The sequence below is a fragment of the Cheilinus undulatus genome, linkage group 9 (assembly GCF_018320785.1).
Source record: "Cheilinus undulatus linkage group 9, ASM1832078v1, whole genome shotgun sequence".
In the NCBI taxonomy this organism is placed as follows: domain Eukaryota; kingdom Metazoa; phylum Chordata; class Actinopteri; order Labriformes; family Labridae; genus Cheilinus; species Cheilinus undulatus.
In genome coordinates, this window is record NC_054873.1 from 43,813,840 (window position 1) to 43,839,960 (window position 26,121).

The window sequence follows — 26,121 nt, forward strand, 5'->3', positions numbered from 1 at the left end:
CCAGTGAGAAACATGTTTTTATTTTTCTCAGACTCTGGGGTGAAAACTGTTCATGGACTGGATAAGAGTGCAGTCTCAATGCTGGGCATATACTGAAGCCTTTACACATCCTGCTACTACTGCTGAGGTCAGCTTCTCCACCAATGAGCTGACCTCAGATCAATAACATAGTCAACATTTATGCACCACTCTATACGTTTTCCTATTTAAATGTTGATTTCCTGTTTTTAAATGACTGTTATGGCTTTAAAATAGGTGTGAGATAATATGGATAGTGAACACTTTGATATTCTGAAATCACAGTACTTAATAAAGTCTTGAAAACAGAAAAAAAGTTCAGTTAAGATTTAGAGTTGAATAAATTTACTCAGACGATACAAAAAGTGATGGTGGATTATACTGAAAGTGAATTTAGGAAAGAAGCGGTTAAGATTGGAAAATACATGTTTGGTGTTGCTTTTACTATGAAACTGAGCCAAAGATATGATCCAAGGGGAAAAAAGCATTGTATCAGCTGGCTTACAGCACTGCAGTAAATGAAATGACCACAACAGATGTTACAGCTGTGGCTCAGTGGCAGTTCATCATCAGATTCAACCATACTACCTTGGACAAGACACTGAACCCCATATTGCTTTCACTGCTGCACCAGTGGTGTGTAATATGAACAATATATGGGACTGGCTGACACTGAATGGCACTTTTCATGGCTGCCACAACCGTCAGTTTGTGAATAAGGGTTCTTCTGATTCCAATACCAGTATTGGAAATACGTCTGATACTGCTTAAAATGCTGGTTTTGATATCGGCAGGTACATGAGTTTATGCACCAATCCAGTACAGTTTGGTTTTGCATCATATTTTGCTTAATTTACCCATGCTAACTGTAAGCACTAAAAACCGGAAATCAATTCTTCTTTGCTGCCAGAAAGCACGTAATGCATGTAATACTGTTTTTAGGGCACAACGAAGAAGAAAGGACCCACTGCAGCAGCAAAGAATAGTGGCTGCGTGACAGTTTTTCTCTGAATGTGATCGTTAAAATGCCTTCCACACCAGCGCTGTCGTACATGACAAGAAGTGACACAGCTTATCAAAAGTGAAATAACTTGTAAACCATAAATTGTTGCCTCTTACCTGTTTTTCCTTTTGAAGCTAGCCATTGTGCTTTCCCGTTGACGCTACTGATGCCTTTGAATCCTTTGCATTTTTAGCGAGCCTGAAGCTCGTGTGACTTTTGAGGACTTTAATGATTAAATTCACACAAGAAAACGCAACATTGAACGTCTTTTTTATCCATTTGATTGAATTACAACTGTTTCTTTCCGCTAACTTAAATGCTAACACTAATGCTAACCGCCAAATTGTGTACTCTTTGTGGGGGTCTGTCAGCCAGTTGCAGGCTGTTCTACAATCGTATTATGCTGCTCGGATAGAGCACGATATGTAGAGATAAAGAGAGCCTGTGAGGCAGCTCTCTGTATTATTGTTATTTTATTATTTAGGAGTATAACTCAATAATCAGCAGCAAAACAACTTTAGGGTCACAGAGATGCTGTACATTATGATTCTATTTATTGAGTCAAATATAGGTCTAAAATAAGCTCTGTCTTCAAGCATGGTATACTTCACTGACCCTGGCACAGATGGAAGAGGTGGGCTCTGGCAGAGCATGATTGCTCATGCATCTACATTAGTGCGTTGCATTGACATGATGTATAATTGATACCACTGTTCTAGGGATGCAACATATATTTGATTTTTGCTGATATCTGATATGCCGACATTTACAGATTCAGCTGCCAGCTGAGAGATCAGGAGAGCCACAACCATTAAGCCACATCAGTTTCCTGAGAGGGGCGGAGTCAGAAAGCTCATTAACATTTAAAGCCACAGACACAGAAACAGCTCCTTCTGAGCAGCGCTGAAACAGAGGGGCTTTTAGACATGCAAAAATCTAATACTGGAGTGTTTTTTCAGCAACAAAACCCACGGGAGTGTTTTGGAGACCTCTGAGACCATTAAAAACTTGTCTTAGTGGGGTAAAATATGTGACCTTTAAGAATGTTCCTAAGCATCTATTTCCCCATTCGGCTAAATGCTTACTTCAATTTTGTTTAACCGACTCTTCTAAAGAGAAGAAAATCCTTAGAAAACAGTCAAATTCCTCACAGGGCCACGGTGTTAGCAGGTGTGATGTAAGCCTGATATATTCTGTACAGCGTGGCTAACATTAGCAGCTAGCTCAGCCAGCCTTCATTCATCTTTGCAGATTAATATCATGCTTTGATATCAACCATGGACAACCTGCACACCACTTTATTTCCACTTAAAAAACTGTTACTACTACACGCCAACCGCTAAGCTACCGCTGAGCTTCTTATATTTACGTCTGGTAAAGCGCTGTGGGAAAGCTCAGACAGGAAGGCAGGGACCATTAACTGAAGCTACAGTGGCCTCTAGTGGTGGGAGGTTCATTACAGTTTAAAAGAGCATTAAAGACTGAGAAGCCTGTGTTTATAAAAAAAACGATAGGTTTTCAGTTTACCCCGACTTGAATATGCTTGTATTGAAATTTTCTGTCCAATATACATTTGAAAAGAATGAATTCTGTGTAATCAGAGTTAAATGGATTATTTCGTCTCTATATTGACTATAGAAAATGATAAGCCACAACACTCAGTCTATGTTTAGATCCTAATAAGTGAGCTGTTACACAGCCTGGCGTAGCTGCACTCAACCTCACAGATTTTTGACCCTATCTGCCACTCTACTTCGATTATGTCACTGTATAATGTCATGGGATGTATAGAGCACTATTACAGTAAGACTGCACACAAACATGCAGGGAAATGACTCCCCCGCCCCCTCTCCCTCTTGCAGCTCTCTCTCTTCTTCCCTTCCTCCACCCACACACAGGCACTCAGCATAAATCAGTCTCGATGCTTGTAATGGTGATTGACTGTGTGTCTTAATAGCCAGTATATGATCGCATTTAGAAGATTATAAATAAAAAGTGGTGTGTGTATGTGTTTGTATGTGTGCATGTGCTTGAGAGCAGGTTTTTATTTTATGGTGGTTGGGTTTAAGGGAGGCGGGGTGATGTATTGATCAGGGCTCTGCTGAGTCAATGGTTTGGTAGTTCTGGGACAGCTCCACCAACACCAGTAAAATCCAGAACACACATCCCTATTTATTCCTTTTGCTTACTATAAACACACACCTACACAAATTATAGCAAATATGCTCAATCTAGGTTTCCCTACATCTGAGGGTGCCAATTAAGTGTCAATCATACAGTGCTAACAGCAGGCAGACATCAGTAGAAATTAATGTTTTGTCAAAACAAACCCACAAAGTACACAAATGAAAAAGCATATTGTACGTACTACTGCGCTGAGTCGTTGAGCTGGTACTCGCGGGCGCGGCTGAAACACTCCTGGATGCCTGAGTCGGACCACAGACGCATCATGGCGGAGAGCAGCTCGGCAGAGTAAGGCTCTGTGTCCTCCATACGACTGACCACGTCACACACCATCTTAGCATCCGCCTGGAAGAAACACAGGAAGAGAGAGGCAGAGGGTTAGTACTGTTAGAGGCCTGAGTCTGATGGTGTTTAAACTACATCACAGGATGAGCATGAGACAAATGACCTCACAGCTCCCTGAGGACTGTTACCCTCTGGGCCACAGGTAACACCAAACCATCGTTTAAAACCCATGTGTCATAACAAGGGCAGAAGGAACAACCGAGCAGAAAGCTGCTGCAGGTTACACACAGGCCTCATGTTTGCAAACCTAAAAGAGGAAGCTGTAAAAATGTGCCTTTCTCTTTTTTGTAAGCTGCAATAGTCTACAGTAGGACCGGGCAACTTACAACAGTTGCGTGTTCTACCCACTTTTATTTTTTTTTGGTTTTATAACAGGGGTCATGAGACACTGAGAAGGGGTCACAAGATGCCTTCTGGAAAACAAAGAACTTCCTCTCTGGTTTTAATTGTACATCTTACCCATTTTTGGAAAGATATATGATATAATTTAGTTAAATTTACAATAAAAACACCTTTATTTTGGGGTCTGAAAAAGCTAAAAAGTTTGGGAGGCCTAATTTCTTCTTATCTCACTTCTATGTGCCTTTTGTCTTTGCACACGGCCCTTAAATGTCCTTATATGGGCATTAAAAAGGGTGTTTCTCTATGCTAATTAGGAGAAATGTGCAAGTGCTTCATCAACTTAAGAATATCGGTGTTAACAACCTAGGTTTTAATTAGGTTTCACTGAACATTAGGCCTGATATCTATTTATACATAAACTTCAACATAAACCACATAGAAACCAACAATATCATCCTGTCCTTTATCTCATTTGAAAGTGATGCGTTTTAAAGACTCCATGTATTGCCCAGCCCTAGTTCTCAGCAGAGGCTGGTGTCATGCAGCAGATCTCAGGCTCTGGTGCCTTCAGAGACAGAGACTGTTTATCTGCACTGAGCTTATCCCAGACAAAGACATGTTGCCCCTGGTAACTGTCATCTCATGAGAGGAGTCATGAACTACAAGCCTGTCAGAGCGGTCACATCAATAAGGTGCTAAAGCTGACCAAAGCTGCCAAAGCTGCCAGCTCTGCTTCAGATCAGGAGGCTTCACATATTTGTTGCTTGATTTAAACAAAACCACAAGACATAAACTTTCTACTGTAATATTGAAGCAGAGGAGGGATGAGATTTGTCTAAAAAGATGATTTTGGTAAACTGTACCTTGTCCCTGAGAGGTTGAAAAAATCCTGTTTACATTCACAAGTGAAGCAGAATGACTCCTGAGCCATTGTTTTTTTTCTCTTTGATTTATTGAAGGTGTGTTGTTCTGTGTTTATGGAAAATCTTGCTAGCCACTTAGTTATAACTAAACCAGCTGCAGAGATCTCACTAAGATCCCGCTGCCTTTACCAGCATCTTGTATGGATCCTTTTTCTCCTTTGCTCATTGCTTTATTGATCTCTTTCCTCAGCACTTGCCTCCTATTTGGCCATTTGTGCTAACAGCAATAAAAGCAGAGCACTGAGGTCGTGACCTTTGTGCTCCTAACCTTTGTTGGATGTAGATGTAGACTAACTCCAAATTAAACAATATCACATTATTCATGCAGACTTGTTTCAGGAGCAGGATGCATGCATGCATTAACCATAGCTGAGCACTGCTCTAAAAGTGAGATTGCACCTTTAAAGGGATGCAATTTTTATTAAAGTAAAAGTGAAAGTGTTACAATCTACTGAAGTTAGATTCTTAGCAAAAAAGTAAACCAGTGCAGAATTAAATCATCAGTTATTTGGGTCAAAACATCAAAAAGCACCCAAGCCCTCCATCATTATCCTCCACTGTGCTTTCACTGTCCAGCAGTGCAACCACCACGCAGAGGCAGGTTGTTGCATGGTGTGCACCACCTTTACTGTGCTCCTTATATTATTTGCCCATGTTTATTCACCTTTGGAGCTCTCTTAAGGATTAAGACGCTTTGCAAAGTCTTTTAGTCTCTTCACCATCTATTAACTCAGAGAAAATTCATGAAAAAACATTATAATTCTGTCATTTTTCTTGGAGTCCCATCAGAAGAAGCAGCTTTTTGTCAGGAGCTTTGTGAATATGTCTCTAGGTACACATTGTATAAGGATCCACAAATAATAAACGTGAGGAATGGGACACACTTTAGAGACATCATACTGACCTGAAAAACACATAGCAATTGAACTAAAAGAAAGAAAACCACATCAGATAAACTAGCACTACTGTCTGGCTGTTGTAAGCCTCTGCAAAGAAAAAACACTATATAACTATATGACCTTTACACTCTACCAGCAAAATAAAATCACAAAATCCTTGAGTCAGAGTTGTGCAAAGTTTGAAGGAACTCCAATGTGTTTTTGAGGGATGCACATGAACCCTGTGGCCTTGACCTTTGACCTACCAAACAAAATTGGGTTATCCTTGAGTTGGGACAATCATTTGGACAAAATTTGAAGTAGGGATGCATGATAGAGGAACCTCAGATCATGAAGAAATAAAATGCAATGATGATCTGCTGAAGGTGTTGTACTGTAGAATCTGCTTTTTTACTTCTTGCTCTGTGCTCTCTCACTCCTTTCTGTGTTCCAACGCAGCGGGGATTTATGGCTACAAATGAAACTGAAACTTAAGACTTAGTCCTTACAAAGATTTTTAACTGTCATATATGGCAGTATATGGGACAGGGTGACAGGGGTCACCAGATACCTTTTAATAAATAAAGAATATTTTAAAAGTATTTTATATAGTATATTTCACACATTTTTACAAAAATCTATGCACGTGACTTAGCCTTCAGTATAATGCAAAAGCTCTTTTGAGATTAAATGTGGACTCATTCTCCCTATGTGCTCCTAACTGTCATGTGTTGTCAAAGCCAAACTACCCACCAGTTTCATGTTGTCAGAGAGCTTGGACTTTCCATTTTGACTGCATAAAATGGCCCGGAAAGCAAGGGATGAACATGACCTCTGACCTCAAAATTCCAAGAAGTTCATTCTGAGTCAGGGGAACATTAATGTAAAGTTGAATGGAGTCTTTTTGAGGTTTTGTGCTCATATGAATGGCCTGGAAGTAGGACAGAAAACTCAAAAACATAATGGCTCCGGTCTCGGCTATCACCACTATGAGGCATAAAAACAAGCTCTCAATGTTAATTTATGTGCTGCAGGAGCAGCTGTCGCTCAGCACATTCAGTTTGCATTAATGACGCAGCATTCATTCATTAGAAATGTCAGTCCTTGTATGTTTAAACAGCTGGTTTGTAATGTGGAACAGGAACTGGGCCAGATGTCAAAGGCAATAATGCATCCTTGTTTTCCTCCATCCAGATCTAATGAGCTAAACGACAACTGTGAAAGTCACCCTGTCTTCTACTTATATTTTATGTCCACAAAGCACTATTTCCAATTGGTTCTTCATTCCTTTACTTTATTAAACACAGCTTTGTCCTTCCTCTCCATCAGTCCTCTTCCCTCCTCTGACCTGATGCAGTGGTCAAGTCTCTCTCTCAGCCATTAGCTATTCCTCCATCATCATCATCGTCTCCGCCACAGTCTCATTTTCTCTCTGACCTCCAGCGGCACTCATCTCATCAGTGTTTTGTTTTAAATCTGCCCGCCCTTCATCTCTCCTTCCATCTGTGCTCGTGACCATGTTTTGTTTTTATGGTGTCATCTTTCTCTTCCCTCTCTTCCCATCGCTGTTCTTTTTATTTTTCTGCTTTATTTCCGTCTGTCCATCCTTTATTATTCACTCCAGCGTTCCCTCTCTCATTGCTATCAGTCTCATTGTCCTCTGGCCAGCCTCCTTCCTCTTCACACTCTATTTTTGTTTTCTGCTCTCTTCTAATCGCCTTCCCTACCCTTGCTGTCCTCTCTTTCAATCAGCAATCTCATCTCCTTTCATTACTCCACCTCCTCTCCTCTCTCACATCTCTGACACTGACCACTGCTGGATTAAAGCCTTTTTTAACTTTGTGTGTTTGTGACTGTGTGTATATAAACCATATGACATAGTAGCTCCAAATGCATCCCTACATGCTGGTATTGATTTATCCATGTACATGTTTATATATAGGCTTTCTGTGTCAGCTTTCTTTCTGCTTCGAAAAATCGTGTCCACAAAGAAGGATCACACAGGTGCACACAGGTTATTAGTTTTGAACTGTTTTTCATTTAGAGGGACTTCATGGCGCCTGTGTGATTATTTTCAGCTCCATATTTCAGACTGGTTATAGAACTTCTTCTCTACCTTGCTATTAATTCACAGAATTACTCCTTTTCCTTTAGCTTCTTTAGCTTTTACTGAAGTAAAACCAGATTTTATTATTTTGGTCTAAGAGCCATCAACTTAATCTCTTGTAGGTACAAAAACAATCATATGTGGCATAAATGTGAAACAGGATTGTCAACATAGAGGGGAAAAAGTGCTGTTGGAGTTTTCTCTGAGAAAACTTCAACACTGTCTTGAATAATAATATCTCAGACTGTAGCATTCAAACATAAGACCTTGTCTCCAGATGCCATTAAAGCAACAATACATAAGAATTCTGTTCGATGTGCTTTGGCTCCTACTACAGGTCTCTGCATGGAACTACATTGTTGCAATACACATAAAAAGCTGTTTCTTCTCTCTGTCAAAGTGCATTTGTTCACAGAAGTTGGTGAAGTCGGCAAAGTCGACGATGTGAGAAGCCAAAGAGCCATGTCAACTGAAAAGTAGGCCTGAGTGATACGGCCTATTATTATTCATATCACCGTCTCACAGTATTACAAAATTAATTGAGATAATATATTTAAATCCACCAATTTCACTGGTGACAGTATAATACAGGTTTACCAGCCACTACTACAGACAAGGTTCAGTATTCTTACCAGATTTTGTGCACATATGACTCTGCTAGACTGTTATTGGTGAACTATTTGCATTTAGAGTATGTTTATGTGCAATCAACAGCTGGCTTGATCTCTATGCAATTTTTTATACTGTAAAACCTTCCACAGTTTCTTCAGCAGTGTATGGTATTACTGTTAAGTGAATTAAAAAAGAAAATCACATTACAAGAAGGAGCTCATACTAAGCATGCGCTGAAGTAGAGCTTGTTCCAAGGAGGCAGAGGATTCAATAAAGAAGCCATCAGATCTTGTCTATTATCATTAGAGAAGATTTGATAATATGTAGTAATGTTCTGTGTGCTTTCACCCCTTAAAGCCTGTTGTATCATATTTGATTCATACTTTTATGATACCTCTATCTAATCAATATGCTCAATAAATCACTCAAAAAACTTCTGAACACAATCTGATAAATGATAAAAATATCCTCAAGTGGACTGTCAGTTACCAAAAACATCTAATGAATGGAATGAGATACAAAAAAATATATTTGTTAAATTCTATGGAAATCTGGATTTTTTTGAATTTCAGTTGAAAGTTAAATAAACATTTCTCTTCTAAAAAATGACAATTTTATTGCTCTTACTTGTGTTTTCAGGTGTTAAGGGGTTAATTAAAATATTTTTCAAATGTGAATTTTTATTTACAGCTTAACTAAACGTCGCTAATAGTTCAGTTTCCTGTCTCTTATTTATTTATGGTCGGACCGTACGGCTCACTGCTGGGCTGGCTCTGTTATCTCCTTTCTATTGTTCTTGTTGGCCAGGCATCTTTTGTTTCTTTCAGTTTGTTTTTCAATAGTTGCATTTTTGAGTAATTGTTTTCCAATAAAGCTTTGGTGTTTTTCTTTCAACCTTTGACCTTGTATGGCATTCTTTTTATATGTTAATGAAGTCTTTGTGTTGGAGCCTTGGTTATCTTATCGTAGTCGTAGAGGCTATAACAAGCAGCCTATTGTGAAGCTCTTGCCAAGTCAGGCTCCTTGCCTGGTCACTGTCTTCTTCTCTCGTTAACTTCATCTGTTAACCTCCTCCTTGGTTTCTTAACCTCTGCCATTATATCACATTGTCTGTAAAGGGTTAATTGGCTCTGTGTGAACTAGATCCATAAAGCTGTATGCATTTCCCATGAGAGACTGGGGCTGAAGTTACACAGTGCTGAGAGCAGCTGGCTCTGGTGCTCTGTGGTAATAAGGTAGACGCCATCCTCCCTGTTAAAGATGATCACACCATAGATCAACTTTCTAAGTTGCATCGGGGGAAAAGTTACATATTGTTGATTTAACGGATTTGAAATTTGATGTCAAATATTTTTACATGTTTTAAATGATTATTTGGTCAAGTATTACCCAATATGTAAACTGTTTAATCATTGGGATGATGTTCTGCCACATTCTGCTTTTTTAAAAAATTTTACAGCAGAGATTTCTGTTTTTGCAGTTATAGTTTCAGTCATTAAAATGTTATGTTTCTTTTGACTAACCTGGTAAAGCAGATTTCAGATTTCATCATGCAGATTTGTCTTGCAAAAAATGCTGACATCAGACCTGCCCAATTAGCGTCATTTTAGGAGAGTGAGCATTAGCTACATGTGGGGTTTAGCTGTACCATGTAGCACTAGCCTCTGGTCTAGTATTTAGCTCAGATACTGTAAAGTACAGCAGCAGTTTTAGCAGAACCGAGCCACATTTCTGTAGAGATCTTCTCCTGACTGGCCTCAGGAGAGTATATTTTCTATTTTCTATATTGAACATTCTTTACAGGCACTTTTTATTAGACTGAGTTTAGTTATTATAATATTTTATGCCCTAATTGAGTAAGTGTTCCTTTTGAACATGCACATAAAGGGAAAGAAAGTTTTTCACAAGTTGAGTTGTGGATAATTCCTTCAATGCCAAACTTGTACTGACCATTCATTAATGTTCCACATCCCTGCTTGGACATAATTGACAATCATCACTGCTTCACCCTCCTCCTCCTCATCATCATCCCTCTCACCATCATTCCTCACACACGTCTACATTTGGTCCTTTGTCTCCATCTTCGATGGCTCTTATCTTCTGCTCAATATCCAATCAAAGTACCCAGGCACCCACTTGAGGTATCCCTCATGTCTTTTGTCATTGAACCATAGCCAATCATTCCACGGCACAGAGCTTCATTAAACCAACCACCTGTTAAACTATCTACACCTAACACATAAATACGTCGATGTGTGAGTTTCTGTGAGCTATCAGAGGCTAAATGACTGATTTAAGAGGATATTACATCCTATTTTAAAGCTATACAGACACAACAAGCACCACTAACTCTGAACTGAACAGTTCACCAAGAGCAGCAGAATCTGAAAGTCCTTGAGTTCATCAGACTCTTTCTCCTTCACTACAGTCCTGTTCAATAATCTGCCAAGTTATTCAACTCGCCCTTTTGTGTTGTATTAAGTAAGTATGGATTGTGCAATTTCTGTTTGAAGAAAGGGCTCTCAGTTAAATAAATGAATAAAAAAAAGAACAGGCAAGGCTCAAAAACCACAGTTTCATTTCAAGGTAGAATTACACAACAATATCTGTTTCAGATCATAAAAACAAACATTTCTTTCAATTTGGCCTTGACAAACAAAAATAATAATGACATTTGAATTGTTACAGTCTGGTTATTTTACATTATATGTACTTGTAGCATAATCATTTGACAGTCTAGACCCATGGTGCCTCCCTGAGGCTAGGCAAACATTGATTAATGTTAGCTTAAGCATGGTTTTAGGTATATAGGGAAGGATAAGCTGGCTAAATTAATCAATGCCCAGTTTCTTCTTAGTGCCCTCCTTTGACACTTACTTACTACTCAACCTTAATCTTAAGCTGTTCAGGCCCAAAGTCTTGGTTAAATGTCTTGTCTAAACTGTAAAGCAGCCACCGGCTAGTAGTAGCAACTGTAGCTCCAGTTAATGGCTACTGCCACACTGCTGTAATGACCTTGACAGGCCCATACAGAGCCATGACCTCAACACCATGGAGCACCTTTGGGATGAACTGGAGATTGTGAGACAGGCCTTCTAGTCCAAAATCAGTGTCTGACCCTGTGAATTATCTACAGAATGAATCGGAACAAATTCCCACAGAAACACTCCAAAATCTTGTGGAAAGCCTTCCAAGAAGAGTGGAGGCTGTTATAGCTGCTGTTATCTTCTTTGTGATGAAGATAACAGCACTCTGTGACAATGTTTTTTTTTTTGAAAGGTGCTATATGAGCTTACTAAAACAGCATTTTATTGTCATTTAAAAATGGTACTGATACCACTAAAGAAAGAATACAGCTTGATGATCTACTGTCATCATTGTGAGGGAAAAAAATGAGTGCTATTTTTCCTGCAGAAGCAAAGCTAGCTAATGAGCAACACAGTCTGTTTCAATATAAGCATACCTTTGCAACCTTGCTCATATAGAACCAAAACAGCAAAACTGCAAAGGTACAAGTATGTAAAGGAAAAATGTGTATGCAAAAAGGTGGAAGGAGAGGTGCTGTAAGGCGTTATGTATGCTTATTAAGTGACACGGCGCATTTTTTAAATGTTAAGCTGAAGCTCTCTCAACCTGTCATCCTCCACTCGTCTCCGATCCCCACTCCAGGGGGATTTGATTTGATATAAATGTGTTTCAGTGCTGTTAAGGCTCCGTTCCAGCTTCTGACGCTCTGTCCTGTCACTCAGCAGACACACAATGCCTGATATGGAAGGAGAGAGAGAGAGCATGTACATCTGGGTGTGCTGGTATGAATGAGAGACAGCAGCGCGACATGAAACCGAGCCTGTTTGTTGCTTGTGCCGATGTGTGCGTGTCCAGACAGAATGTGCTCTAGTTTGAGAGCTGGGCAGTGGGCCATCAACACACTTTAAACCCCCCACCCCAGCCAAGGATACTGTCTAAACAGGCACACTGAAAGGCACAGGGTCTGTGTCTGTGCGTCTCTGGTTCGAGTGTTTGTGTGTATAAGGGAAATACTTTTTCCCGATGCAGTCAGCTCTTTTCTTAAACTTTGACCTGGACATTGATGCATACAAGCAAACACATAGAGACAAAATCACACACTTCAGTCAGGAACACTCCTCATACATTTTACCATTTTATTGCATTATGGATGTACAGTTTTACTTGGCTGAGAAGGTTTGGCTCAAAAGATGCTGCCTGAGTAAGTCAGCACTCCTGTAAGAGTCTCCATATAAACACTGTTTCTTGAGCTGAAGTGTTTTGATAAAGGATTCAATAAAGCGCCTGTAGAGGCGCACGCTGCATGGGATGCTTGTGCATGCAACACTTGTGCATGCGATGCTTGTGCATGCACTCCAACAAGTGCTTGTATAATGTTGCTTTTTTTTGGACACTTGGTAATACCGTATACCCTGGTAAAATTTGGGAAGGGTATGACGATATTAAAAAATTGATACCGCCCAATCCTAGTCTACGCTGTTGTTCATGACTGGTAAACTGAATTGTTTAATTCACAGTTCATATAAAATATGAACATTAAGTTCATTCAGGTATGATGCTGCCATGTTTTTAAAGAGATGATGAGTATGCTCCGCTACCACACATGACAAAAGAAACACATGAATGCCATGCAGGAATGTGATTGTTTGGCCTTGATTATGTTTCTTAAATAACTCTGGACATCCATCCATCCATCCATCCATCCATCTTCTACACTGCTTATCCTGTTGGGGGTTGCGGGTGGGCTGGAGCCATTGGGCGAGAGGCGGGGTACACCCTGGACTGGTCGCCAGTCAATCGTAGGGCTGACATATAGAGACAGACATTCAAGCACACTCAGACTCACACCTATGGGCAATTTAGAGTCAACAATTAACCTAACAAGCATGTCTTTGGTGGTTGGAGGAAGCCGGAGTACCAGGAGAGAACCCATGCATGCATGGGGGAGAACATGCAAACTCCACACAGAATGGCCCTGTCCAGGAAGCAATTCTTCTTGCTATGAGGCAACAGCGCTAACCCCTGTGCCGTTGTGCAGCCCTAATCCTGGCAATCTAAAATCGTAATAGAAACTACATTAACCACCCAGCACTAGCCTATACCACACATAAACCACCTTGTGTGTGAATAATAAATGGTTAAATAAGTTTATTTATTTTTTTATTTACTTAACCTTTATTTAGCCAGGTGAGTCCCACTGAGATCAAAGATCTCTTTTTCAAGTTAATAGTATTGAATTTAGGTGCAGCCACAGCTGTATCACAAACCCTGCAAGCTATTCTGAATTGGGACCAAACTGATTCCATATGAGTCTGTATATTCAAAAACCCAAAATAAAACATGCCAATTTGTTGCCATTATGACTTTTGTGCAAACTTTTAGGCACATCAGTGGTTATATAAGCATGCTCCAACATTAAGAACAACTAGACTGCGTAATAATCGTCTTTTCAGTATTTGGATCCACTCACAGCATGCTAACATTTACACATGCACACCTTACACAGCAATGGGTGAGGCTACTACTGTAGGTGTTGCTAACCTGCTTATCAGGATCTAATCTCAACATTGCCATACTGAAGTCCTCATGAAGCAGTTTAGGGTCTGATCTCTCGCCAAAGGACACAAAGGTCGAAAATATCGGGGATCAAACTGTAGATTTTGGGATTGGTTTGCAGGCTGCTCTTCCCCCTGATCCACAGCTGCCTCTGAATGCATACAGACATATAGCTGCACTGTTTTTATAATTACCTGATAAAGGAAATCTGGTTCCTGCCTCACATCATGTTGCGGAAATCACACAGCTGCAGGCAACTGACAATAAGATGATTACTTGACTGCATATCAATGCTGTAGGAGAGTACTTCCCACCATGAGGAGCCTTCTGTCTCACATTTATGTAAGCAAAAATAAAGTGGATGCATCTTATCTTGTGTACCCCCCTTAAGGCGCTGATTCTGCTTACACAGCCAGCTTTCTTCTGCAATTTTCCTTTTTTGTTGCATGTATCAATATCAACAGCACCTGACATGAAAGATTTACATTAATTATTCAGTTACAAGCTTGAGTAATTTAGGGACATCTGCAGCAACAAATGACTAATGTATTTTGGCACAACGTATGGGAACGTAATTTAATTATACAGAATAAACATGACTGCTGAGAGATGTAATTTTAAATTAAAATGATGAATGGAAAATGTTTTCACAAATAACAGACCCAAGGACACCTTCACTGCTAGACTGTTATCAGATATTTAATAATGTCATTTAATTCACATTACTGACAGAAATCCTCCTCTCTCACATTCAAAGATACGCTGCATTCAGTAAGACTGTTGGTTTGGACTCATTGCTAAGCTCATCTTAAATGCTGTGTGATAGCTGTGCAAAACTACTGCAGAAGTGCAACACATACAGAACAATAGACGCCCGTTTTATCGTCAGGAGTAAACATGTTTACAGCCTGCTTTACTTGGTCTGAATAGCTGACGTCTTTATTTATACACACTGTATTTATAACCCCTCTTCTCTATGTCATAAGAGTTATGCTTTCATGGTGGCGTGACTGATGTGACAACTAGCAGGTACATTGTAGCTGTTTGTAAGGAGTCTGAGGGTCAACCTCAGCTCCACCACTGTACCTTTTACTTAGTTGTCACACTGTCACTCTGTTTTCTCCCAAGCTGATTTTAAGACCAAATTCAGACCAAACTACCAGGATGATCAGGGGGTGTGACCCAATTTGAGGCTTGTTGCAACCAATTTTGTCCAAATAATCCTCAATTTTGCTGGAGCCTCCCTGCTTTGAGATTATAAATATCAAACATGTTTGATATTTACATTTCCAGATTGGGATGCCTCTGATGGACTAACCACAACTACCAGAGAAAGCGAGTGGACCAGGAAATACATCAACTGAATGATGTCTACCTTTGAAGCTCACAAGCATGGCAGTGAATGAACACCTGTTTCCTGAATAGGGATGTTCTTTTAATTCCCCATTGGATTAACCTTTTTAACCGTAAGCTATTTTAACCACTTTGTCTCACCTGGACTTTTTGTCTTAAAAAGCCTGCAAAACATCAACCCTGTGGTGCACAGTCAAGCTCTACACAACCTTTGTTTCAGGAAAACCTTTAAATTATACGTGCTGCAGCAACATCACATGAATTTTAAAAAGGTTTGGGGACGATAAAGAACAAAAGAAAAAACTAAATGTAAATTAAAACTCAAAGATTTTTATGTGTGACACAGTAAATGATAATGACCAGGGATGGGCAATTAATCGCAAATCAGATCAAATCATAATATGAATCGCTGCAATTTTCAATATTTTTCTTTAGTCAGAAAAGTGTCAAAATGCTGGTTTGATACAATTTTTTGCAGCAGAGATTTTATGCTTTACACATTATGCAAACATTTATGTGTCTTCTTGTAGCATGGTTTACAAAAATCCTTATTTTTTTGTCAATCTTAATGTTTTACTTGATCAAAACGACAATGACATAAATATGATCATCCCCTTTTATGTGGCATTTAAAATCAAATTTGCTGTATCAGCCAAAATTGCAATTCGGTAAATCTTTCAAAATCGTTCACCCCTAGTTCAATTTATCAAGAGCTGTGTAGCTTATAATATAGAATGATTTATTGCTTGTGTATGTTGAACAATACATAAGATGAGGAATTTAAGAAAAATCCCATGTTAAATCGCAATCACAATATTGGGGAAAAAAAATCGCAATTAGATTATTGTCGTAAATCGTTCAGCCCTAACAATGACTAAAGGCCGGCTCAGACTACATGATAACCATGATCAGACTATGCGACAAAAATCTCGTCCCATCCTGGCTGGCAGCCTGGCCACACTACAGGAGTGATCCTGACCGCTAACTGTATGCTGACGACACCACTGTCTCCACGACCGAGTGTGAGTTTACAGGTTGATGGGTGGGCAGATCAAAGAGTGTCAATCACTCTACAACAGAAGCGCTCTGTGTGATTGTAGTGGTCTGTTGCTCGTATAAAAGAAAATGAAAAACAATTATGGATTAGATTATGGATAACTGTTATGGATGTATCAAGAGGAGAATAGTATGGACTGGCTCTCCTTCAGACAGAACTTAAGGTATGCATGTGATAACATAAATAAAATAAAATTCACATATTAGTTTTCTGAAGGGAGAAAAAAGGATTCTTGTAAATGATGATGCAAAGATAAGAAGCAAATGCTCTCCTATTGGTAGACATCAGGATTCACGTCGTTGACATCATGTCAGGGTGTCAAACTAGAAGACTGTGTAAGAAAAATTTTGACATGCTAGTCTTGCTGAGACACAGAGAGCCACATCACAGGCTCTCTGTCTCTCTATTATGAACTATTCAGGATGTCTCTTGCATGATATGGCCAGTTAGACATGCACAGTTTGGCAAAGCATGACTTGACAACAGTACAGCCAACCATAGGTTGTCACAGCACATCTGACAAACAATATGGTGGCTAATGCAAAGCTAGCGGCAAAAATTGATTTACAGAGCTGTGAAACATCCGATTTACTGGTGAGGATTTAACCTTTAAAGACCCCGGAAAGTCACCAAAGTCCTAGGCTTGCTAGGAAAGCTTCCAAAAGGGCTACGAAGGCATTGATAGTGCCAGATTGGCACAATGGAGGGCTGCAAGAACAGAAAAAGGAAGTGGCAATGATCTATGCTGCAAAAGTTATTTAACTTTTTATAACCTGTGTCTCTTCTTGTTATAAATGAAAATGTCAGTCTCAGAGGGTTAGATGTAAAATATAATTCACTAATCAAATAACTACTTTCTGTAAATCAATATCACTGCAATGATCAACAACATCACACACGCAAATGGTTGAAGTCCACATTCTTGTGCTGAATATTGCCCCTCAATGATTTGTTTATTTGTGATAATAGTCTGACACAGCCTCTGGACAATTTTCTCCCCATTTTCTGGATCAAAATAGTTTTTTAAAAAAATCTCGGCAGGCCCTGAGGCTGAACCAGCTGAGAACTACTGGTCTGGTGTATGCTTGGAGGACTATGCTGTGCAAAATTAATTGAATTTTCCCTCACGTCTGTAGTCTGGTACAGCTTTAAAATCAGTTGAAGATTTAAAAATGGTGTTGCATGCATCCAGCCTGAGGTTGACACATTTCCTTATGGTGCCTGCTATTCCTGGCCTTCAAAACTCCCTTCAGTAAGCGCTGGGTGGCATCACTTAGACAACTTTCATGTGTTCTGCAGTCTGTGATAGCGAGAGTTAAAAATGTATTCACTGCAGGTAAAAATTCATCAAAGGAAGAAGTTTGCAGGAGGAAATAAAACTCCCCTCCACCGCTGCACTGACGGGTATAAAGAAGCACAAATAGCACGAACATGGCTGAGGCACCGCAGATAAGCCACAGGCCAAAAAGACACAAACAAACCAATAACAATAGAAAATGTACATGTTGTGTGCGCTTTGTTGACGTCACAGTGATCAGCAATCATCAGATAACAGAGGAAAAAAACATGGCTGGCATTCTCTATCAACAATCTGTTCTCACTCCCCTTTTCCCCTCCCTCTCGTTCCCTTCTGTCTTCTATTTTTGGACCTGATTTCAACCTCTTCCAATCACCCTCGTCATGCTGTTTGTCAATCACAACATACCTCTTACTCTCTCTTTTCTCATCCTCAACATTTCCACCTTTATCTTTGGATTCACCCTCTGACGTCACTGTGAAAACACCTGATGTTCCTCTCTCTCTATCCTTCTTAATTGCACCTCTCCTCCTCTGTCGTCTGCTGACAGGCCCCACCCTCTCGTCGTCTGTCTTTTTTCACTCTCTCACCTCTTTCTCACTCACTCCTCTGCATCATGTGACTCTCAGCTGCAGTTGCCATGGTGACCATCCTCATTTCCCAGGAATGCATCTTGTCTCGGATTCTCTCTCTCTCTCTCTTTTTTGCCTGTCTCTACCATTCTGCCGCACCCTCTTCTTCTTTCTCCATCAGCATCATCCTTCCCTTCAGCAATCCCTCAATCTCTCTTTTTCACATTTTCCTCCCCTCCTTCCTCCTCCATCTACTATTCTCTTAATGCTGCTGAATTCATTTTCTGCTTAATTTCTGCACTTCAATCAATCAAATTCAACTCATGCTGTTGATACAGATGTCAGCTGTTCTGCCACACATACACCACCTCCTCCCTCCCTCCACGTCTCTCTCTTGGTCTCGCCCACTCCCCTCCCTCTCTGTAGCAGTTGCTGAATAATGGAAGTGATGAAATATTAAAGTGTTGTTCAGCCCTCCTGTAGACTGCCCCAGTGGAGCTCTAACGCACACAAACACAGGCACACGCCTCTGTATTATATATATTTGTGTGTTTGGTCCATGGAGCTTCCGTCGACACCCTTGCTGGGCATCCTGCAACCACACCCAAGACGGCACAAGCCAAACACGGAGGAAGGAGGTGGCGGATATGGGGCATGTACAGCCTGCTGTTATACGAGTGGATCATTAAAATACACTTAGTCAATAGCAGGCAGAGAGCTCAGAGAAAAACTAGCTGTTGTCCCCACCTCAACCCCGAGAGAGAGCAGAGGGTTGGAGAGAGCAGGAGGAGGATCAAGCAGGCCCTGCATTGAATATTAAAGTGTATACATGAATGAGATGCAAAACGTTATTTATGCAAAAACCTTTGTTTTTCACAGAATGATAAATGCACAAGCAACCTACTTTAGAGTACAATAACATCAGAATGGAACAGTACATGTCTTCAAAACAGGAGCTCATAGCAGAATTTGTGATCAACTTCACAAAGCAGATCACAGAAAGAAAAAAAGTCAGCAATGCCAAATTTTTCCATATTTGCTACACTTAAACGTTTCAGATCATCAAACAAATTAAGCTTATTGTTAGTTCATGCAGGGCATGGTAGCCATACGCCAGGTGTGATCAGCTGACGGCCAGCTGATCCCAATTATCACATCCCAGCTCCCACAGCCAATCACAGCTCTTTATCTCAACTCAGCGCTGTATTTAAAGATGGCATAGTACTCATGTAGGCCCCGTCCACACGGAGACTAATTCAGGAGTATACGCAAAAGTTTTTTGACGTATCGGCGTTTCATTCATACATAAACGGCGTTTTGGGAGGCCGTAAACTCTACTTTTTGAAATCGGGTCCCAGAGTGAACAAATGTGTCTCCGTGTGGACAGCCAACCACATTTTTCTTGAAATGATTACGTCATATATAAGCATAGCCCACTTAGGCCGCATGCGCCAGTCCAGCCAAAACAACAATGGAAGATTACAGGGTTGTGTTCGTGCTGCAGAAGCTACTGAGCTTATTATGGCTTTTACAGCCAGATCTTTTTATTTTTATATTTTTAATGCAAAAACATTACAAGGAAGTAGTGACACAAATTAGTGAACAAGAGGCACAAAACATCAAAACAAGATAACATGACATGTTACAGTAATATATGGGTGAGGTAGAATATCATGTTCATTTGGGAGATGTTTGATCAGGGATTTCTGGGGGTGTGTATGTGTGTGATGGGGGGATCAATTAGACATAAAAAAAATAAAATATCAATAAATAATAGTAATAAAAAAACACATATAATACTAAATGATGATAATAATAGTAACTAGTTGTGATAATAATTAATAATAATTGTAGAATAAATAATCAGCCAGATATTTACCACCACCACAAACAGCATACAGCAGATGTTCTTAGACAGCACAAAAGCTTTATGCACATGCTGCGTAATCTTCTTCTCTCTTTTTGGTGCACTTCTGTGGCAGCGTTACAGCGCCACTTACAGGCTTGGCACATATACTACAGCATTTTCAGTTGTTTTCAGTAGTTCCATGCTTACGTTGACATTTTCTGAAATGATCCCACGTTTACGGAAAATGTTTTCAAAATGAAACGGAAATATATCATTTTCATCTCTGCGTGGAGAAGGCCTTAATCCCTGCTCGCATTAATGCTGATGCACCAGGCTGCAGCTGCTGGCCAAACTTAACCTCCTCCACCCCAGCCTCCTCCTTTATAGCATAAAGCTTGTGGCACCCTCATATACAGATTCATGCTACTGTGGATTAATTACTTTTGAACTCATTGTATTGTATTCAGTATGCATTGTCATTAGTGTATATATATACATGGGGGTTTCTAGCCATGCACTCCCTGGAAAGTCAAGTATGCAGCTTGACTAACCCAGGGAGCATCTTTTGAGCAGAGCCTTCTCCACAAAGTAAAACTGTATATCCATTTTACAATAAAATGATAAAACATTTGCCAAGTGTTCCACTGCACTAACTCATACCAACTCACAAAAAACACCAAAAACAAAAAGAGGCGTACAGATGCTGTGAAAATTAAACAAAGGCATGCCATGCTTTCATGATGGCAGTGTAAATTTGAGTCTCGATCTTCGCAAAACCACATTCACCACAATGCAAGCTATGTTCAAGACACCTACCAACCTCTTCAGAGCCACCTGTGTATAAACTAATCTAATTAAACATTAACTTAGCATAATAAATCAACCATTTTATCAGCAATCCTCATGACATAAAATCTCCTGCCACTCCCATTGTAATTACTGCATGACAGTGAAAAGTGGGTCACCAGTTAACATGAATGCATATGCTCTCTAAGGATGTAAAAGCAGACCAATACACGGCACTAATTTACCTGCACACACCCAGACACACATATCAGGGCCTCTATTTGTCTTTGTTGACAGCCGTGCTTGAAAGAAAGCCTACGACAGCCTTTTTTCCTCCATCTTTCTCCCTCGCTCTCTTTCTCTTGCTCACAGACTGTGGAGCATTCCTCTTTCTACCTTGGCATTCCTGTTGTTTTAAGATATTCTTTTGTGATTTTCCTGCCCTTATTCAAGAAGGAGAGAAAGTGAGGAATGACTGTGGGAAGGATCCACACGTTAACTTGAACATGGGCCGTCTGTTTCGAGGTCTACAGCCTCTGTGCATGAGACTGTAATCAATGAGGGTGCTGACTGGCCTAAACACTAAGCCAGCCGGTGCCCCTGTTTCTGTTTTGAGTCAGACACTAAGCATTCTGCTGAGTTTTTATGATAAATAAGGTGATTTTTTTCTTCGTTTATACATTTTTCACTGCCTCTGTTGTTTAAGACTGGAAGCAATGCATTTTTTCAGCACATTTATATAAATACAGTTAGCAAAGAAGACAGACATTGCAAGTTAATCCCCACTTGTACTGAAGCTAATCCCCTGTTTCCCATCCTTAAAAGTGTCCTGTAGATGTGCTGAGAAATAATTTTCATATTTTCTTACTTTCCCTTTCATCCTTGTATTCTACTGGGTTTTTCTGCTTTACAAAAACATTCTGCTTCCCCACAGGGATCAACAAATCTTGCGATTGTCTCCCTATCTCCTGACTGTGCCTGTTTCCAGCTAACTACTCTCTCCTTACCTATCAGCCTTTGTGCTCTGAGCTCTCTTTCTTCTCAGTTCCTCCTTCGCTGAGTATCAGTCTGTCGTCCAATCTGCCTCTGTGTCACTCACTTTCTCTGTCTTGTCACACTTAAGCTATACTTAGCTGCTACAAATAGCCATTACCACCTCCTCTCTGCAAACATACGTCGTCCTCAGAGTCAACTGGTGACACACAAACACCATACTGACACTCAGCAGCAGACTGCAAATATAAAAGCAACAGAGATTAAACATTTCACAACAGTGTCTGATCAAATTCAACATGTGAACTTCAAACATTTTATAATAATCCTCATATTTCTGTTTGCATGTGGTAGGGCATGAGAACTCTTACATGTAAACAAATAAAGCAGGAAGACTTAAGAGAACAACTAGATCCTGTGTTTGGGTGTTGGCTCTCTGGTAGGAGAGCTATTACAACACACACGTTTATTTGAATATGTGTGACATGCATTCATCAGAGTAAACTGTTAGTGCAGCTTTTATGCAGTTATCATGTTTGTTTAGAACCCGTTTTGCTCCATAGTTTCCTTTGCTTCATAAGAAAAGGACTATCAGAATTCACTCTCTTTTGCAGAGATCATTTTCCAGGACTTTTCATCATTAGTTTAGCTGGTATGACTTCAGTGTGTTCCTTTCTGTGGTAGTCGTGTTCAAAAGATGTAAAGTCTATGGATGTTAACATGAGCTCTCACATGCTTAGATATTATTATCAATTAGGGGTGTGATGAGACACTTATCTCACGAGATGAGACGAGATTTCACACTTTTTTTTATTTTTGGAAAAGAAAAATACATGGGCGGATAATATGTCCTTTATACAACTAATAGTCATAGTTGCAATGCATTCAGGTCTACTCAGAAATGTTTGAATTAAGTACTGAATAGGCTATTAATGCTTCCAAAGAGTATGTTTTGTGTAACTTTGACTCAAACTGTACATTATAGTGCTCTTTAAATCAAACCTTTCATTTTAACAGTCTACAAAATCTTTAATTTACTACACTATGCTCTCATTGCTACAATTACAATAACTATTTTTGATACTATACTTAATTATATATAGTAAAAGCATTTAGATTATTTAAGTATTTCAAGCACCATTTACTACAGACTTAAATATAAAGAGCTGCATCTCTTCAATGTCAAAGTGAAAACAGATTTCTACACAGTGATGTCAAATAAAAAAAATATGTAATGTAAAATAAGTGACTGCATAAATATTCACCCCTTTTAAAGTGACTTACCTAATTCAACAGAGGTCTAGCCTTTAGTGCTAGTAGTCTCACGATTAGAGAAATGGGGATAACCTGAGTGCAGTGACTGTGTCTCAAGTACCATTACACCATGAAGACAAAAGAACACTTCAATCAACTCAGAGAAAAGGTTATTGAAAAGTATAAGTCAGGGGACAGATACAAAACCAAAACATCCTCCAGAGTTCAGTTAAATCCATCATGAGGAAAAGGAAGGACTATGGCACATGTGTAAATCTGCCTAGATCAGGTCGTCCTCACAAACTGAGTAACTGTGCCATAGTTTAATCCTTCCTGCCTTAGCCTTATTTTACCCACTAACATTATATTTTCATAAGGCCGATCAAGCAGAGGTCGGTGAACAAACAGCAGAGCTACAGACAAACACATGCTGCTCTTCACAAGAACAGATAAAGCTTTAAAAGTTTTCACCCCTGATAGTCTGGGGGACTCGGTTTGGTTTGGAACTCAAATGCAATATTATTGCCCTTTGCTATGGTTTGGTTCGCATTCATACTGCTCTTGGTCAAACTGAACAAACCACATGTTTGTGGCGCTGTTGAAGGTGAAACTGGAAATCCATCTCCATATATATATATATATATATATATATATATATATATATATAATAAACAATAGTATAAAGACACTGTTATCATAGATTTAGCCCGTCAGACAGTTCAGAGTCTCCCCACCACAGTCTCCTGAAATCATATGGAAAACACAATATCAGACAATCTTGACCTGCACTGTTAATTAGCACACATCTGTCTTGTGTTTCTTTTTTTTTTACTGCACCTCTACATTAACATTTTATCAGAAATTTCAACATTGATATAACAACTGTAGTAAAACTGTTTATCTCACTATGATGGTTGAAACCTAAAGTTAGACTCTGAAGTTCAAACAAAAAGTTTCTAAGTATATTTTCAGCTGCTGACAGTGCAGTGAGACACCACCATGACAGTAACCATGCATGTCATGTTCTGGTTCATTTTTCTGCAACAGTGCAGAAGTGTCTGAGGAAACAATGCTTGCAAAGAATGAAAAGTCTTTAGCCGGTGTCTGACTCACTCACAGTTTGGCTGCCATTCATAACTTTAACCAAAGCATCATTGTCAAACTCTTCCAGCAACACACATTTAAAACCAGCTCTCCAAGCCAGATGAACCCCAACCTTAAACCTGCATGTGAAACCACTTAGTGGTCAGGTAGTGGTTGTGGCTGTCATTATAGGAGTAAAAATTCATGACTGTGCATGGGATGTTTTAGGCTACCACATTTGGAGTTATTCAGTATCAATGCTGCCTCAACAGGTTCTTTTAACTCAGTTACCTGGTTAGAAATAATAAGAATGTATGAAAATTAACCGTACACGGAGCTGTAACTGCTCCAGCCATGGCTCTGCTATCACAGCACAGCAGGCCACAAAGCAGCAACAACTGGCTTACGGCAGCTACGGTAACTGTCAAGGGACATGCTACTCAAAAGGCAAACAAACAATTAGTCTTGTTAGCACAAGTTAGCACACATAGTTGGGGTAACACCAGAGTAGAGAAGAATAACCTGCTGTTAATGATACTGGGACTTAAAATATGCTCTCATTGAGTAGGGAGGAGAAGGCAACAATTGTCAAGGTTAGGTGAGTGGAACAGGTGTGTGACAGGATTGAGTGTTTATGTGCCCATAAAGTGACTGCTACTACAAAATCATTGATGTCTCTAAGTAGCATGGTTTGGCCTTTGGAAGGTCAGCTGCCAGCTAAGAACAGGATCATGAGAGGAATGCGGAACTTTCTTCCCAGCAGGGAGGGCTAACTAAATCTGAGGTCGGGGCTAATTCCCCACATGACATCATGAGGGGAAAATCTGAGACAGCTTGTTTTAGCATATGTTTTCTGAAAGGTGGAGAGAGAGAGGGGTAGGGAATGGATTTTTCTAATTCTTGGGAGGATTGTGGACAGGCCAAGGGCACTTTTTTTGTTAGAAAATCCTGAAAAAGTGTATTTTGCATAATATGTGACCTTCAACATTAGCCTTGAGTTATGGCTAAAAATAAGTTCAACGATTTTATGAGTGACTAAAAAGCAACTAAGACTCAAAGGCAGTTTAATCATAAGACTACACTTAATTAAAAAATAGCTGCCAAAGTCAACCCTGCTGAGCTTTTGTTCCTGATTTTCATGTGTTCTCATGTCTGGAGATAGCTAAGGTGGTTTGAGGTTATAACACCCTCCAGGCAGCCTTTAGAGACTCCTTTAAGAGCAGTAGTAGGCATCAACAAGAGACTTGAGACTTGAGGAAAAATCCATGACATGGTGGAAAAGAATTACACTTCCCAGTAGACCCTGGAGAGCTCAGGGATCTAAGGAGGGGAGGCAGTGCAGGAAGATGCATGTTTTTCAATGTAGATGGAAAAAAGAGGCGATTCTGTGAAATATGATTGGTTTAATACAGTGACAAGTTAAAGTTTTTGGCTGTAAGTAAAAGGTTTTATCTTTGGGTCTGATTTCTTTTAGCTGGGAGACAGAAGAACCACCAATGACAGGGGTGTCAGACTCAATCACAGCAGGGCCAGATTCTGGATTTAGGGCCAACATTCAACCATAAACTGTCAACCTCATGTTCACCAGTAATAAATTACAGGGAAAAAATAAATTAACACTGATGATAAATGTTTCTGAGATTTAAAAAAGTCAAAGTGATACGTGTAAAGGCTAAAAATATCAGAGAAAAAGTTCAAAAGGTCAAAACACAAAATTTAAAGTTAAAATTATATTTTCAAAGGCAAATATATGAGATAAAATGTGAAATTATGAGTTTCAAAGGTCAAAATATTACCTAAAATTTAAAATTGTAAGTCTTAAAAGTCAAAACATGGGATAAAAGATCTAAGCCTCACTTTTGGCCTTCAATATTTTATGACT

At 39.6% G+C, this 26,121-nt stretch overlaps 1 protein-coding gene across 2 annotated transcripts in view; it reads right to left on the reverse strand.

Moving 5' to 3' along the window:
* gnao1a (guanine nucleotide binding protein (G protein), alpha activating activity polypeptide O, a) overlaps nucleotides 1-26,121 on the reverse strand; it is a 183,380-nt gene that overhangs the window by 58,639 nt on the left and 98,620 nt on the right. For both annotated transcript variants that reach the window (XM_041794960.1, XM_041794959.1), the window contains exon 4: nucleotides 3,390-3,550. In XM_041794960.1, coding sequence (XP_041650894.1) covers nucleotides 3,390-3,550 — 161 coding nt within the window. The remainder of the gene's footprint in view (nucleotides 1-3,389; nucleotides 3,551-26,121) is intronic.